The sequence below is a fragment of the Balaenoptera acutorostrata genome, chromosome 1, assembly GCF_949987535.1.
Source record: "Balaenoptera acutorostrata chromosome 1, mBalAcu1.1, whole genome shotgun sequence".
Classification (NCBI taxonomy): Eukaryota; Metazoa; Chordata; class Mammalia; order Artiodactyla; family Balaenopteridae; genus Balaenoptera; species Balaenoptera acutorostrata.
In genome coordinates this window covers 6,551,726-6,566,797 of record NC_080064.1, presented here as the reverse complement: position 1 = coordinate 6,566,797, position 15,072 = coordinate 6,551,726, and the positions used below count along the sequence as shown (strand labels likewise).

Sequence of the window (15,072 nt, the reverse complement as noted above, 5' to 3'; positions counted from 1 at the left end):
GTTTGAAGGCTGGAAGAAAGAGGAAGTGGGTAAAAAAAACATGCCTTCTCCCTTTAAAGGCAGTTTTCATAATTTGTACAGGACATTTCCTTTTCTTCTCATTAGAACAAAAAGAAAAAAACCAGACTCACGCTTTACTGGTGAATTCTACCACTGTTCTAGAAAACAGAGAAAGAAGGTATAGGTTCCCCAAGTTATTTTATGAGGCAAGTAAAACCTTTATTCCAAAACCAGATTGAAAAGTAAGATTTATAGGTCAGTTTTACTTATGAACATGCATGTAAAATGTTTAAATAAAATACTGGGAAATGGAATCTGGCAAAGCATTAAAAATATACTTGTTCAAGTTGGGTTTATAGAATACATGAATGGTTTAATAGTAATTTATCTGTTAACATATTTTACCATTTTTTTACATATTGAAGAAGAAAATATATACAGTCATCTTGATGTAGAAAAAGCACTTGATAAAATTCAACACCCATTCAGTACTTGCGGGGTGGGGGCTTCTTAGCAAGTTAACTGTAGAGTGCATCTTCCTTATTCTGACAGAATGCTTACTGAACACCTGCAGCAAACACCGTACTTAAAGGCAGAGTGTTGGAAATGCTCTCTCTAAAATCAGAGACAATAGAAAGATTCCCATGACCATTAAGACATGAAAATATATGAGGATCGGGAATGAAGAAATGAACCTTTATTAAAGATGGTACAATAATTTTTACCGTAGAAAATCTGAGAAAATATGTAAACAGATGGTTAGAACTGGTAAGATAAATCAGCATGCTTGCTGGATATAAGATCAATATAAATATAAAGCTCAGTTCCATTTGCACACACCAGGGACAATTTCAAAATAAAATTTAAACAAGCTGTTTCTGAAACCTTTTCACTCGAAGGGAAGTTAGTACTAATTAAAAGTCAAATAGAATATCTTTTTTCCAGTGAGTGTTTTTCTCTAGAGTTTCCTGAATGTTAACTTTTTATTGCTAGTTTTGTTTTATAACTTTTTAAAAAAATTATTTATTTTATTTATTTATTTTTGGCTGCGTTGGGTCTTCATTGCTGTGCGGGGGCTACCCTTCATTGCGGTGCGCGGGCTTCTTATTGCAGTGGCTTCTCTTGTTGCGGAGCACGGGCTCTTGGCACGCATGCTTCAGTAGTTGTGGCTCGTGGGCTCTAGAGCGCAGGCTCAGTAGTTGTGGCACACGGGCTGTAGAGCACAGGCTCAGTAGTTGTGGTGCATGGGCTTAGTTGCTCCGTGGCATGTGGGATCTTCCCGGACCAGGGCTCGAACCTGTGTCCCCTGCATTGGCAGATGGATTCTTAACCACTGTGCCACTGGGGAAGCCCTGTTATAACTTCTTGTTAGTAAATAAAACATTTTTCTATTTCTGGAGAGTAGAAAACACTTCAAAATTAAATCCAGGAAATTTCCATGTTGCAGCTATTACTTTACCTTTGATAAACATAAATTTTCTGCTCACTAAACATTAAGTATTATAATGGCAGAGTGATTATTCAGTCGGTTTTTATATAATAAACCTTTATAATTTTAGAAAGAATCTATTAGTATAATATATGCATTTCACCTGCTCAGCTCCCCTTTAATGTATTTAGAAGTTTTAATCCTTCACTTGTTGTTCACTAGGGATTAATTGGAGGAGAGAGGGAGGTCTAGAATCCAGAGGCAATGTAGATATCCCGGGATCACCGGACTTCGGGGGAGACCTAGCAGTAGGCCTCAGAAGGAAGCACTAGGGCAACCCACGTGCAAGTTGCATGCATATCCCTGCCGGCAGCCAGATGACAAGTTAGGGCAATATGGTGGCAGGAATGAGGTCCAGGCAGGTTGTTCAGTAAGGAAACATCTAGTGTTCAAGACAGCCAGTGGAAAAAACAAGTCCTGGGTCTTGGAGGCCTGTAAGTACCGAGTAAAGTTCCAAGGTGTCCTCAGCTCAAGACAGGGATTGGTCAGGGGAAACAGAGCCCGTTTCTAGAATTGAAATATATGGTTAAAAGTGGCACACTGGCTCACTTAATTTTCAGGTTTTAGGGCTCCTTGATTTTCTCTGATGAGGAGGAGGGCTGATCGCATATTCTGAGGTTGGATTGAATTTAGAGCTAGCTGGGTCTTAAGTGGATTCAGTTTGGGGATTAGAGCACTATGGAAGCAGGTGGGCAGGCAGGTCACTCATTGCCACTGGTGTGTCTAGTCTCCAGATTCCATGAAGATTGATGATTGAAGGCTAGTATAAATATTTTTTGTTTTATATATTGAAAAATTTTTAGTTTGGAATTTCATGTACATAACTTAGGAAAGAGTTATAAGGTTAGTACATAGAACTCTCGTGTATCTTTCACCCATTTCACCAATTTGTTAGCATTTTGCCATATTTGCTTTATTATTTTATTTGCATTGATTTTAGTTTATGTAGTATTATTATCTTTTAAACCTTATTACAGATTTGCTTTATTATCTCTGTTTTTGCCCATTATTTTCTGTGTTTGCCATCTTTGCTTAATTATCCTCTCTATAGTATTTTCCTTTCCTGAACCACTTAGGAATGAATTGCAGATATCAAGCTTCTTTTCTCCTAAATATTTAAATGTCCAAGAACAAGGACATTCTCTTACATAACCATAGTATGGTTATCAAAATCAGGAGAGTTAACATCGATGTAATACCATGTAGTCTAATACAGTCCACACTCACGTTTTGCCAGTTTTTCTGATATTGACCTTCATAGTAATTCCCCCCCCCATGATCATGCATTGGTGTTTAGTTGTTGTATCGCTTTCATATCCTTCGCCTCTCTTTGTTTTCATAATATGTTTCCTAACCTTTTTTTTGTTTTTTTCCCCCATGATATTGACATTTTTGAAGAGTATATTTTCAAATATTATTCAATTTGGTTTGTTTGATGTTTCCTCATGATTAGATTTAGCTTATGTAATTCTTTTATGTATAAATTATGTGTAAGTGATATTATGCTCTTCTTGGTGCATCAGATTTTTTTTTTGAAGTACAAAACAAGAGAGTTGGGGGGTTCCAATAAAGGTGATTTTGATACTCTCCTTGACCCTAAAGAGCTTACCATCTCTTACGAGAGTTGAGGCACCCCAGAGAAGGGTGTGACGAGCTGCGGGGCAGCAGGAGGAGAACAAAGTTGTCTGAGGTTTCCAAGCCGATGCTAGGAAAGAGGCGTCTCAGAGAGGATTTGGTTGGAGTTGCGGTAGAGAAGACGCGTTCTCCACGTGGGAGAGAAGAGGTCTTGGCAGTGAGCTCTGGGGTGTGCTGCCGCTGAGGGGTCCCGGGAGAAGGGCTGTCTGTCCAAGTGGTATGTAAAGGACGGGTGTGAGGAGACAGCATCAGGAGCGACAATGAAGAGTGTGTCGCAGTAGGCCGGGGTCACAGCTGGGATCCAGTAGCACAGGGAACAGGCTGTAGGCTGTTGGTAACTTGCCCTTAGTGTCACTCGGGGCATGTTGTGGGACTGAGCTTAGAGTCCCCATTTGCTGACTTGCTGTCCCAGTAACCGGTGTTATGCTGTGCTCCATGGAACAGTTACTGTGGTTTTTCAGAGTAAAGATGAATTTATTAAATTATTATTTTATGCTGAGTTCTCCAAGTAAGCTATTTACGTGTGAAAGGGCTTGGTGGTTTTGTTTTGTTTTGTTTTGTTTTTTTAAACCAGAACATTTATTGCGTGACTCATGGTTGAAATCCTTAAGAGGAGCTGGATGTCGCAACAGCTGCCCTCTTGGGTTTAGGTGTTGTTCCTTCACGGAATCCATGCCTGAATCGGCGGTACACAGTTTTTAGGTGCCTCATTCGACCGGTCCCGGTGCTGTTTCGTCTTTCAGCTGTAGCACTCCCGCTGCACTTTCTCTCTCGCGTGGCAGGGGAGCCGCATTTGCCACGGGTGGACTTCCGAAGGTGGTGGGCCTTAGAGCCACAGCGGCGGCACACGTATGCGTCTCGTTCCAACGCTCTCCAAACGATGACGCTCCCTTCGTCATCTCGCTTCTGGTGGTGTTTTTTTTTTTTTTTTTTTTAATGCACTTTTGAAGGAAACAGTTTGGTGGTCATATTCATGCTATTTGCTGCTAGGTTCTAGTTCAGTTGCTCTTGTTTTTAGAAAGTCTTTTTCTCTGGGCTGTTTCTAGTCACACACTTCTCGGGACACGTTGTCTTACGTACCAGCCGGGAAGACGATATTCCAACCTGTGGATGCTTGCTTCACGTGCTGGGTCAAAGGTGAAACTTGTTTAAGTGTATTTGGCATTTCTTGTGTAAATTACATTTTTCAGCATGATGAGAGTTTTTTATTTAATCATAGTCTCAATTTAGTTTATCTGAAAGCATAAACGGGCTCCAAGAAAGTGGAATGGGTCCTGCGTTTACTTTAGGAATCTTGGGGATGCTGAGTATCCTTTTAAGCAGGTTTTAATTTCTTCTCATTCCGTTACATTTGTGGGAAACAGAATTGGCGCTGCTCTTTCCTACCCTCTCTTGTCCCATGTAAATTTGGGGGAGTTTCATGGTCTTTCTTTTCTTTTTAAATTATAACTATACAGAATTATTTCTTGGTTTGCAAATGGAAACTCAGCCCACATATACATCCAGAACTAGGATTTCTTATATGGCTGACAGACCAGCTTGCCTGTTGTTGGAGGTGGAGGTTGGGGGAGAGAGCATAAAATGTGTTTTGAAGGATTTTAACAGAAAATGTCTTGGCTGGTAGCTTGGGCGGTATGAATAGTTTGTAGTGCTCAGTATGACTAGGGTGGTGTGGTCTTGCTAATGTGGCTTTAGAAATTGCTTCCGATTAAATTTTTAAATGAATTTAGCTTCATGGGCAATGTTACAGAGAGTTGCCTAGAGTTCTGAATCAAGAGGCCTAAACTGAGATTTTTTTTTAGGTGCTTGGGTATTTGTTGGCAGGGTGGTCTTTGGGCTCTTGATTTGAACTTTCATGCCCTTTTTATTGTTAGGAGTACATTCCTTATGCTATACACCTCTGATTGGGTTAGTATCTCTTTAGGAGATGTTTTTATTTATTATTTAAGCAATTTTAGAACTTCTTATCTAAGGGAGATTAAGCTCTTTGCGTAAAATCCAGTATTCTTTAGATACTCTGCTTGCTATACCAGCCACACTGTGTTTGTGGCTGCAGTGGTACCCAGTACTCCATAACTTTGCCAGGATTGTTCGTGTGACGTTTTTCCAAATGTTTAAAGTTTTCAAAAAGAAATTTGCGGGGTTGCTTCCCTTAGGTGGCTACTGCTATGTTTTTAAATAGACTGCAGTGTTTCTGTTTGCTAATCTTATGTACAGTCATTCATATCTGTGTTTTTTCATTCCGTTCCTTCTTGATGATCTCTCTGTTTAAAACCATAATTTATTTATTTATTTTTTAAAAAGACAAAACAGAACTTGCTGTTGTCTTCACAGAGCAGGGCGTTTGTCTGCAGCCTCTCAGTGGCTCGGCCTGCGAGTTCCCTGGTGTTGGCCGTCTGGGATCCCCTTTCTGCGGCCCCACTTCCCTGCACACTAGCTTGGTCTGCGGGGAGAAGCTGCCTCGTCTGTTGGCTGGGCTTTATTTACGGAAACAGCAGGGTTGAGATTGATTGCGTTGAGAGACAGTGTATGGATGAGGGAGGGTCACAGCACATGCTCAGTCCTGTCAGTGTGAGGGGGAGTTGCTGCGTCCTGCGTGAAGGCTTAGGTCACAGCACAAGCTCAGTGCGAGCTCTGCGAGGTCTCTCAGACCGCGTGTGCCTCCATTTTGCGTTGCTAGAGTAGAAAGGGCAGAGTTTGCACAGTAAGCGGAGGCGCAGGGCGCAGCTACACTCACCAGGGCCTCTGTTAGGCATGGACCATGCATTCAGCCCCTGCAGGTAGGCTGTCTTCCTCCGGCCTCACTGAAAGAGTGTGATGGTTTTGCTGCGCTCTCTCACTTCTGAGGATGTTCATGAATCATTTCATCATTCATAGTGCATGTTCCTGCGAGCCTTGAATTTCAGCCCTGGCTGGCCGTGTAGGTGGTGGTGCAAAGCGTGAGATCAGAGCTGAGAATGGAACGGGGTCTACTCAGAGATGCATTAAGCAAACGCAGGGCGTCGTGGTCCCTCTGGTCCCTGTCCTCTTCCCCTTTCCCTCACCTCTTCCTCTCCGGGTGCAGTTTCAACCCGAGTCTTTCTGGGTGCCGGGTGCCGAGCCTGTTTGCCTTCAGGCACCTGCAGAGCAAACCTGTAGGCTGCCGGGCTGCATGGGGCTGGTCGGGACGCCTGGGCCCCCGAGCGGCTCTGTTTGGACGATTTAGGAAGGGTGGTAGGTGGGCAGCTATTGGTTGCTTTGAAGGTGGGTGGAACTTGTTTTGATTGAGAGCCTGTTTGCCAGAGCAAATTATAATTCTTGTGATCTTTTTCTGAAGCCTGAAATAGTGCATACGTTTTGACCTATGCAGGGAACAGTTATGGATTATGGTTGCAACAATATCACCTTAAAATGGATTTTTTAAGAAATGAAAGGTTATGTCAGTCACATCATTTTCTATTGCTTCCAAGTCCATCCTGTCTTTTGGAGCTTATGGAAAATTTCTTGGCAATTAAAAAAAAAATTGTTTGCCGTGGCATTTGTGTTAGAAGTTGAGGTTTCAGGTTTTTTTGTTCGTTCTGTTTGTTTTAGCAAAAGGTGCCATTTGTTGTGTATGTGTATTTTGTTGTGTGACTTGCGAGTTCTGTAGGAGAGGAGTGACAGGAGGAGTTGATGCCTGAGAAGGTGGAGGCATCTACAAGGCCAGGTTTTGTGCCCACTGCTTGATGGGACTGGACACCAGTCTTTTCTGTGAGGGGCAGTTATGCTTTTTGTGTGTCCTGTTTGCAGACTGGGCTCAGACAGATGGCTCTCACCATAGTTAACTTAGGGAGCCAATCATAATACGCAGATTTAGGACAAGTTGAATTCTTCCCCAAGTAGATATTAAGTGAAGTTTTTGAATTATATTAATTGTCCCTTTTTGTTTCCTCTCCCCTTTTTTCTTCTGATAGAAGTTGGAAAAAATTTTGAAGTGACACTTAAATTTTGTGTCTTTGTGAGGATGAAAGGAAGCATACAATATAGAAGAATGTACAAATGAGAAACTCTCAGAGGATAGGGAAGAAATTTACTGCACGCTGATGATAGAGGGAGAAGTTCTTCATGTGAGCCCTTTGTTGTATGTGAATCTGGAGCTGTGCATGGTTAAGTCCTGTCCAAGGAGGCCCCTGATTTTGGCGGAAAGTTTAGGAAGGCTAATGATGCATTATAGCCACCGAAAATGTTACTGAAGTGTAATCTGGCTTCTGGCAGGTTCGATTTGGGGATTGTGATTAAGGAGGTGAATTATACGGGGATAATTTAGGGTTATTACACTTATTACCTACGATTTTTAATTCTCTTTTCCATTTCTGTGAGGGCTGTCCTCCCCTTTTGATCACATTTATTTGAACATTGCCTTTGGGAGTTTGGGGCAGATAACCACTTTTACTTTTCCCCATGCCACGTAGCATTGCTTCTGGAACTTGCCATCTTTCACTTCACTTAGAAGCACCTTTACTCTTCCTTCTACTCCTCTCCTGGGAGTGTGAAGTCACCCTTTTCTCTAGACTGGAGGAGCCGGACACCGCAGCCCGTGCTGGGAGCCCTGCAGGACTCAAGTTTCTGCCTCGTTTCAGAAGCCCACCGTTTGAGTTGGGAATACTTGTTAGGAAAACAGTTGTGGAACTGCCTTTCTGTTGTAGAATCTTTAATTCTTCTTAAACTTCTTTTACATTTGGCAAATGAGATGTGAACAGGAGGCTATACCGGTAGCTGAATCAGCTCTGGCCGGGTCCTCCCGCTCGGCTGGCTGGTGGTCTGTGGAGCTCGCGTGCAGCCACCTGATTCGACGGCGAGGACTTGTCGTTGCCACCGGGATCTGTGGGGACCCTCTGTTAAGAGCCGAGTTCCTATGTTTCAGATCCGCTAAAGTGAGTCACTAGAGCTCTATCTTACGTGCCATGCATTTGTACTACATTTTCCCGTTTTAGGAAAATATTTTTGGGAGGTTATTCGCTGACCAGCCGCCTTCCGCTCTGGGGCTTCCAGGCTTGTCTGGTGGCGGTAGAGGTGAAGGCGCAGTGTACAGGAAGTTGTTCCCTTGTTTGGGGATGCTGTCTAGGGCCCGGGTGGCGTGGACATTGGAAAGAGGATGATTAGCTTCATTGTGGCTTCTTGTTCCCCTCCTGCTGGGCTTCAGAGTATCAGGAAATGCTGGTGAAGAGAGACAGTGTGTGTTTCCAAAGAATGTAAAAGTAAAAGCTCCCCCAAATATTATCCTGTTATTAGCTTTTCTTGTCATTACATCAGCATCTTGAATCAGAATCTGAGGTTGATCCTTACATTTAAAGTGTTCCTCTGTCAACATAAATTTTGCAGAGTCTGGGAATCCGCTCATAACGTACCCCTGCTTTTGACCACTTCCTAGACTCTTGTCTGGTGTGTTAGCTTTAAGAATTAATTGAAACACACTGGTACACCTACAGCCTGATATTCACCATGTCTGTGATTCTTCGGTTGTTTATTGGTCCTGATCCTTTTTCCTTCTGAATTCGTTTTTCGCTTTTTGTTTTATTTTTTGGTCATTACTGAACTAAGTCGTCCTTCCACCAGAAAGATGTTCATTCTAAAGCTGTGAAACAACTGTCTGACAAAACGAGAGAGAAAATAGAAAATACGGGGTAAAGGGAGATTTGAAATTATTTGTGCATTTGTGCATCTCCTCCCAAGCTGACAGTCATCTGTATTGAGGAGTTTCTGACAGGGTAGGTGACAGGTTGTTGAACATTTCTTTAAAGCAAATCTGAAAGAAAACGAATCTAGTCTCTTATATGTATGCTCTGTGATACTTTGGATCTAAGCTAAAACAGTTCATTTTAATTTAGTTGGGATAATTAGACCTTCTATCAGAGTTCTTTGAACTGTGCATTTATTTGTGACTATTTGATTGATTGTCTTCCTTATTGCACTTTAAGCTTTTGGAGCACAGACCATGTCCTCAGTTCCCAGGAGAGTGTCTGACCAATGGGCCTCTGGCATAAATATGTTGAATTAAATGAGTGGCATCTGTGGTAAGAGAGAAAACTAGATTTGGAGCTAGATGATATGGTTCAAATTCTACTTAATAAGTGACATTGGACAAGCTGTGACGTTGGATAAGTTCCTTCCTTTCTCTGAACCTCTGTTTTCTCATGGGTCATATGGGGGTGAATATTTCTCACAGTTGTTAGAAAGATTGAAAGTGAACGAAATGAAAGTGCCTGGCACATAGTTTATCAGTGTATTACTGTTATGAATTCAAAGTCCAAGTCTACAGTCTTATGTAGGTGTAGTTATCTTAACATCTGTATTTTTTGGTCGACCTGTTCATCTAAGACAATCTTAGGAACTGTGTTAGGAATTACGGTCATTAAATTAGTGGCCAATATGTTTGGCCAGCATTCTTCTTATCCTTTTTGGGTGTTTATATTTTGCTTTACAGTTCTTAAAGTTTTTAAAAAAGCTTTACTTCCGCATTGTGTAACATTTGGTGTATGCAGCCTTAGATGTTGTTCTTTTCTTGCCAGTCTCTCTAATACAGTGGGACGAGTGTGTGTCTGTTAATGCTTGTGTTGCTACCACAGCTGCCGCCACCGTTGCTGCCTCCCCCCCCTTCCTGCCCCCTCCCCATATTCACACCACTACAGTGAATAGTAATAAGGTGACGGCCCTTTTTTTAAAAAATTTAATTTTATTTACTTATTTATACAGCAGGTTCTTATTAGTCATCAGTTTTATACACATCAGTGTATACATGTCAATCCCAATCACCCAGTTCATGACAACACCACCACACCCCCCACCACTTCCCCCCTTGGTGTTCATACGTTTGTTCTCTACATCTGTGTCTCAATTTCTGCCCTGCAAACTGGTTCATCTGTACCATTTTTCTAGGTTCCACATGTATGCGTTAATATACGATATTTGTTTTTCTCTTTCTGACTTACTTCACTCTGTATGACAGTCTCTAGATCCATCCATGTCTCTACAGATGACCCAATGTCGTTCCTTTTTATGGCTGAGTAATATTCCATTGTATATATGTACCACATCTTCTTTATCCATTCGTCTGTTGATGGGCATTTAGGTTGCTTCCATGACCTGGCTATTGTAAATAGAGCTGCAATGAACATTGGGGTGCATGTGTCTTTTTGAATTATGGTCTTCTCTGGGTATATGCCCAGTAGTGGGATTGCTGGGTCATATGGTAATTCTATTTTTAGTTTTTTAAGGAACCCTCCATACTGTTCTCCATAGTGGCTGTATCAATTCACATTCCCACCAACACTGCAAGAGTGTTCCCTTTTCTCCACACCCTCTCCAGCATTTATTGTTTGTAGACTTTTTGATGCTGGCCATTCTGACTGGTGTGAGGTGATACCTCATTATAGTTTTGATTTGCATTTCTCTAATGATTAGTGATGTTGAGCATCCTTTCATGTATTTGTTGGCAATCTGTATATCTTCTTTGGAGAAATGTCTATTTAGGTCTTCTGCCCATTTTTGGATTGGGTTGTTTGTTTTTTTGATATTGAGCTGCATGAGCTGCTTGTAAATTTGGGAGGTTAATCCTTTGTCAGTTGCTTCGTTTGCAAATATTTTCTCCCATTCTGAGGGTTGTCTTTTCATTTTGTTTGTGGTTTCCTTTGCTGTGCAAAAGCTTTTAAGTTTCATTAGGTCCCATTTGTTTATTTTTGGTTTTATTTCCATTTCTCTAGGAGGTGGTTCAAAAAGGATCTTGCTGTGATTTATGTCATAGGGTGTTCTGCCTATGCTTTCCTCTAAGAGTTTTATAGTGTCTGGCCTTACATTTAGGTCTTTAATCCATTTTGAGTTTATTTTTGTGTATGGTGTTAGGGAGTGTTCTAATTTCATTCTTTTACATGTAGTTGTCCAGTTTTCCCAGCACCACTTTTTGAAGAGACTGTCTTTTCTCTGTTGTGTATCCTTGCCTCCTTTATCATAGATTAGTTGACCATAGGTGCTAATCGTCCTATAGGTGCTAATAAACCCATAGGTGGGTTTATCTCTGGGCTTTCTATCCTGTTATGATGGTCCTTTTTTTAAAAATAGCATTTCCCAGAGACTTCCCAGTGGGAACAAAGAGATTTAGATGTGCATCATAGACATACCTGCTTGGTTCAAAGCCCCTGTTTTTCTGGGGACACTCCATCCCTGTGTATTATAAAGTTTGATATCCTAAACCGGGGTGTGTGTGTGTGTGTGTGTGTGTGTGTGTGTGTGTGTGTGTGTGTGTGTGTGTGTGTGTGTGTGTGTGTGTGTGTGTGTGTGTGTGTGTGTGTGTGTGTGTGTGTGTGTGTGTGTGTGTGTTGGGTATGGTCCTTACAACTGTTTTCTTCTTTGCAGCAGGTGATGACAGTAAAACCCATGAGGAGCCTGAGGTGGGATGGAGTTGTGTGCCGTGGGCAGATGTTTTGCATGTTGGGGTTGGGGACGGTCAGGCAAAGAAGAACTTGAGGCAGTGGAACGAGGTCATTGTAGTGCTTTGAAACTAGATCCTTTCCCATGTATTATTTAAAAAATTTTTTTTACCGGTTTTTTTTCTGATGCTGCATATTATTGTATAGAGGCCATATTTACTGACTCCTATTGTCAGCCTGGAAATTTTTCTTATTCCTTAGCCAGTGCCTGAATTCTTGGTTCTGGACTCTGAATTATATTTAGGGGGACTTGACTGAAAGGAGAGAGGCTTGAGATCCTTTATAATTAACTCACTGGGACCCCTTGAAAGAGCACCTTTATTTCCTTGGCCTTGGTTTCTTCTGTTAAGCTAGAAGGCTGGGATCAGATGGCCTCTAAGGAACCTTCCATCAGAGAAAATTTAGAATATTATGATGCTAAATTTTAATGAGTTCCTGTCCTGACCTTTGCATTTGTGTATGAATTTGGAATGTTAACTCTTCCAAATGTTGACTGATTATCTTTTTCTTTTACTCTGAATGAATCCTGAGTTTTGTTCCTCTGGGCAGTTTATCAAGCCTGTTTCAGATGACTTTGCTTTGGGGGTGGGTGGGGGCGGGTAGCCTTCTGTCACAGGTGACTTGACTTTTCAATAAAGCACTTAGTTGTTATTTATGGCAAAATGGTAGCTGAGTTAAAATATTAGAGTCATTTATTCATTTAAAATATCTTTAGTGAGTGCCAGGGGGCTCTGGGAAGTAGTGGTGAGCTAACATCAGACTTGGTTCCTGCCCACAGGGTGCTTTCGGTCAGGATAGCCATGGAGAGAAATAATTACACAAATTAAATATAAAATCATGCCTGTGACAGGAGGCTGAAGGAGAGGTAGGTGGTGTTTTGGGAACTCGTAACAGAGGAATTACTTCCTGTTCTCGCCCCTGCCAGTGCTTAGAACTGATAATAGTGATGACTGCTGTGTGACGGGCACTGTGCCTTTCTTTCCGTAGATCATCTTTTATTTTTATAGCCGTCTTGCAAAGTAGCCATTATGAACTTGATTTCATAGATGGGCTCAGAGAGATTGAATTGAGTCCTCAAGATCACACTTAGAGCTGACAGAACCTTGGTACTGACATTTTAATCCAGGTTCCTTTGATTCTGAAGTCTGTGCTCTCCCCCAGGCAGCTGAGCATGTAGGCTCGGGTGTGTATAACAAGTTCTCGCTCCCGGCGGCGGCGGGGTGCCCAAATCATGGGACGTCCTGAGGATAGGCAGAGCACAGTGATTTTACTCAGATTTAGGGAAGTTTTTTTCTACCTTAAAATGAATGGGAATATGTTATGGAGTAGAATACAAAATTTACATGGATTTTTAAGAAGCTATGTCAGACTTCAAGGAAATTTCAGACTTATTGAAAAGACTGTTGTAGAAATACCTGTCCATGCTGGAGAAATCTGAGAAACCCAGCTTGCCATTCTGGGCTTCCTTGTTATCAGTCTGACTTTCACTCCTGCCCACTACCCTTGTAAAAAGAAGTGATTCTGGTAAATTGCCTTTTGATTTTCCTAAAATTTGGTGTATTTCATTCTGGACCCCCAGTCTGTTATTTCTGTGGTCACTTTCTGAATGAGCTAGTAAACAGAGTTTCTAGAATCTTCCTTCTGTTGATTTCTGTCAGTCTTCCTGCTCAACTTGCCACCCTATGGAAAAGATAAGAATGATCTGCCATCGAGCCTTGCGATCTGAAGGACAGGTAAAGGGAGATTGCATGTGATTTCATTTTTCCATGGCAGCAGCCACAGGGGCGGGGTCTGACTCAAGAGTTACTGGTCCCAGCCTTTGGGGAATGGGCCAGAGGCCACCCTGCCATTACGTCCTAGGCGTGGATTGTGATGGGAAGTAGCCACGCCGGCTGCCTGTACAAGGCCTCTGTTCCACCAGCTTGTGTCTTCTCCCCAGGACCGCATGTCCTTGTCCCTCTTCCTTCCCTGTAGATGCAGGTTCTTGTCGTAAGCAGTCACCATGATCACATAAAGATACTTGGGGGTCTTAAGCGAGCATTCACAGACCCGTGCCTTCCTCACACCGCCCCCTCTCTCGGGGGGAAGGAGTGGTTCTGCCGGGCGGCCCCTGTCTCCAGCCGGCTCGCTCTTCTCCAGAAGCTTCCTCGTCTGGCCAGCTGCTGCCTCATCTTCTTTGCATAGATGCTACTCCCTTTCTGATATTCACTTGCAGGCTCCCTGCTCCTTTCTGTCCATTCCCTGTTTACTTCTTAGACTAAAACGTTTCCATGGTAACGGGTTACTTTTCAAAGGGAACATCTTGTCATTTTATTTAATCCACTGCAGCTGAAGAGGACTGAAATATTAAGTTGTAGTTGCCATGGATACTGCTTTGTTACATTGGTTTCTTTTGTATTAGATTTCATATACAATGAATTTCTTTCTGTTTTTTTTAACTCAAGGAATAAACACAGTGGCTTACCATTATTGTTGTAATTTGGCTTCTGGGACTATTTTTTCATATTCCAAGCAAAGATTTGTAGAATAATGGGGATTAAACTCAGCTGTTTTGAAATATGTATATTATTTACATTAGGGGCACAGAGAAATTCTTCCTTCTTGCTTGTGCGGATGGTGACTTTTGTTTGTTTGTTTTTTGCTGGTATGCGTCACAGCTAAGGATGTCACAGAAAGGATGATCCCACTCCAGAGATCCCTAGTAAATACAGAGAAAAAAAGGAATGCGTGACTTGAGTTAATTCATTGAATCTCGTAGCTTACTAACTGTGGCATTCTTTCTTCGGCTACTTATTCAGCTGTCTACAGTGTATTTTGAGGGAATCTATTTGTTATTTATTCAACTTTTCTCATGTCTGGTTTTCTTTCTTACCCCTAGTCTATCTGTAATACATCACTCAATTAACCTCTTCTTTTGACTTTAAACAACTTGTAATTTTTTAGATTCATAGGAAGTTGCAAGATGCTACAGAGTGTTCCTATGTACCTTTCACTCACTCACCTACCCCTAGGAGGTATGGTATAGAACTCCAGTGCAACATCAGAATCCAGACTTGGGACATTAGTATAGTGTGTGAATAGCTCTGTGACATTTTATTGCATGTGTAGCTTTGCAGATCTATTCCATCATCACAAAGATTCCACTCCCTCCCTTCTCCCCCCACCATTCCTAATACCTGGCAACCATCTTTATAAGTTGACCTTTAACTTTGATGGGTTTTCTCTTTTAACATGATTTTCAAACTTAAAAAAAAACCTTTTTCATTATTTTGTCTTACTTTGATGCTTGAAACGAACAAAGAAGTGAATTAAGGAAAAGGATATGGCTTCTCATAGTGGTTCTGTTTATAATTAGTTGTGTAATTTTGGTTCAGTAAAATCACTCTGCCATATGGAATGTGGCTGGGAGCTCTGACTTTGGAGTTAACTAAACTTGAGTTTGAATCCTGGTTTTTCCAACCTGTTAGCTGTGTAATCTTGGGTAATTTCATAAACTCTCTTAGCTTC

At 41.7% G+C, this 15,072-nt stretch overlaps 1 protein-coding gene across 7 annotated transcripts in view; it reads left to right on the top strand.

Annotated features, from left to right (window-relative positions):
* The window catches only part of RERE (arginine-glutamic acid dipeptide repeats), a 419,003-nt gene that overhangs the window by 268,150 nt on the left and 135,781 nt on the right, over positions 1-15,072 (top strand). The window contains exon 1 of one of the 7 annotated variants that reach the window (XM_057531203.1): positions 3,322-3,341. The exons of 4 other annotated variants lie outside the window; for them this stretch is intronic. Coding sequence is in view for 2 of the 3 variants with exons in the window: in XM_057531194.1 (XP_057387177.1) it covers positions 4,005-4,033 (29 nt within the window). In the remaining variant the exon portion in view is untranslated. Of the gene's footprint in view, positions 1-3,321; positions 3,342-3,816; positions 4,034-5,752; positions 5,905-15,072 lie in introns of those variants that run through there. 2 more of the 7 variants (XM_057531194.1, XM_057531197.1) reach the window with 2 other exon arrangements.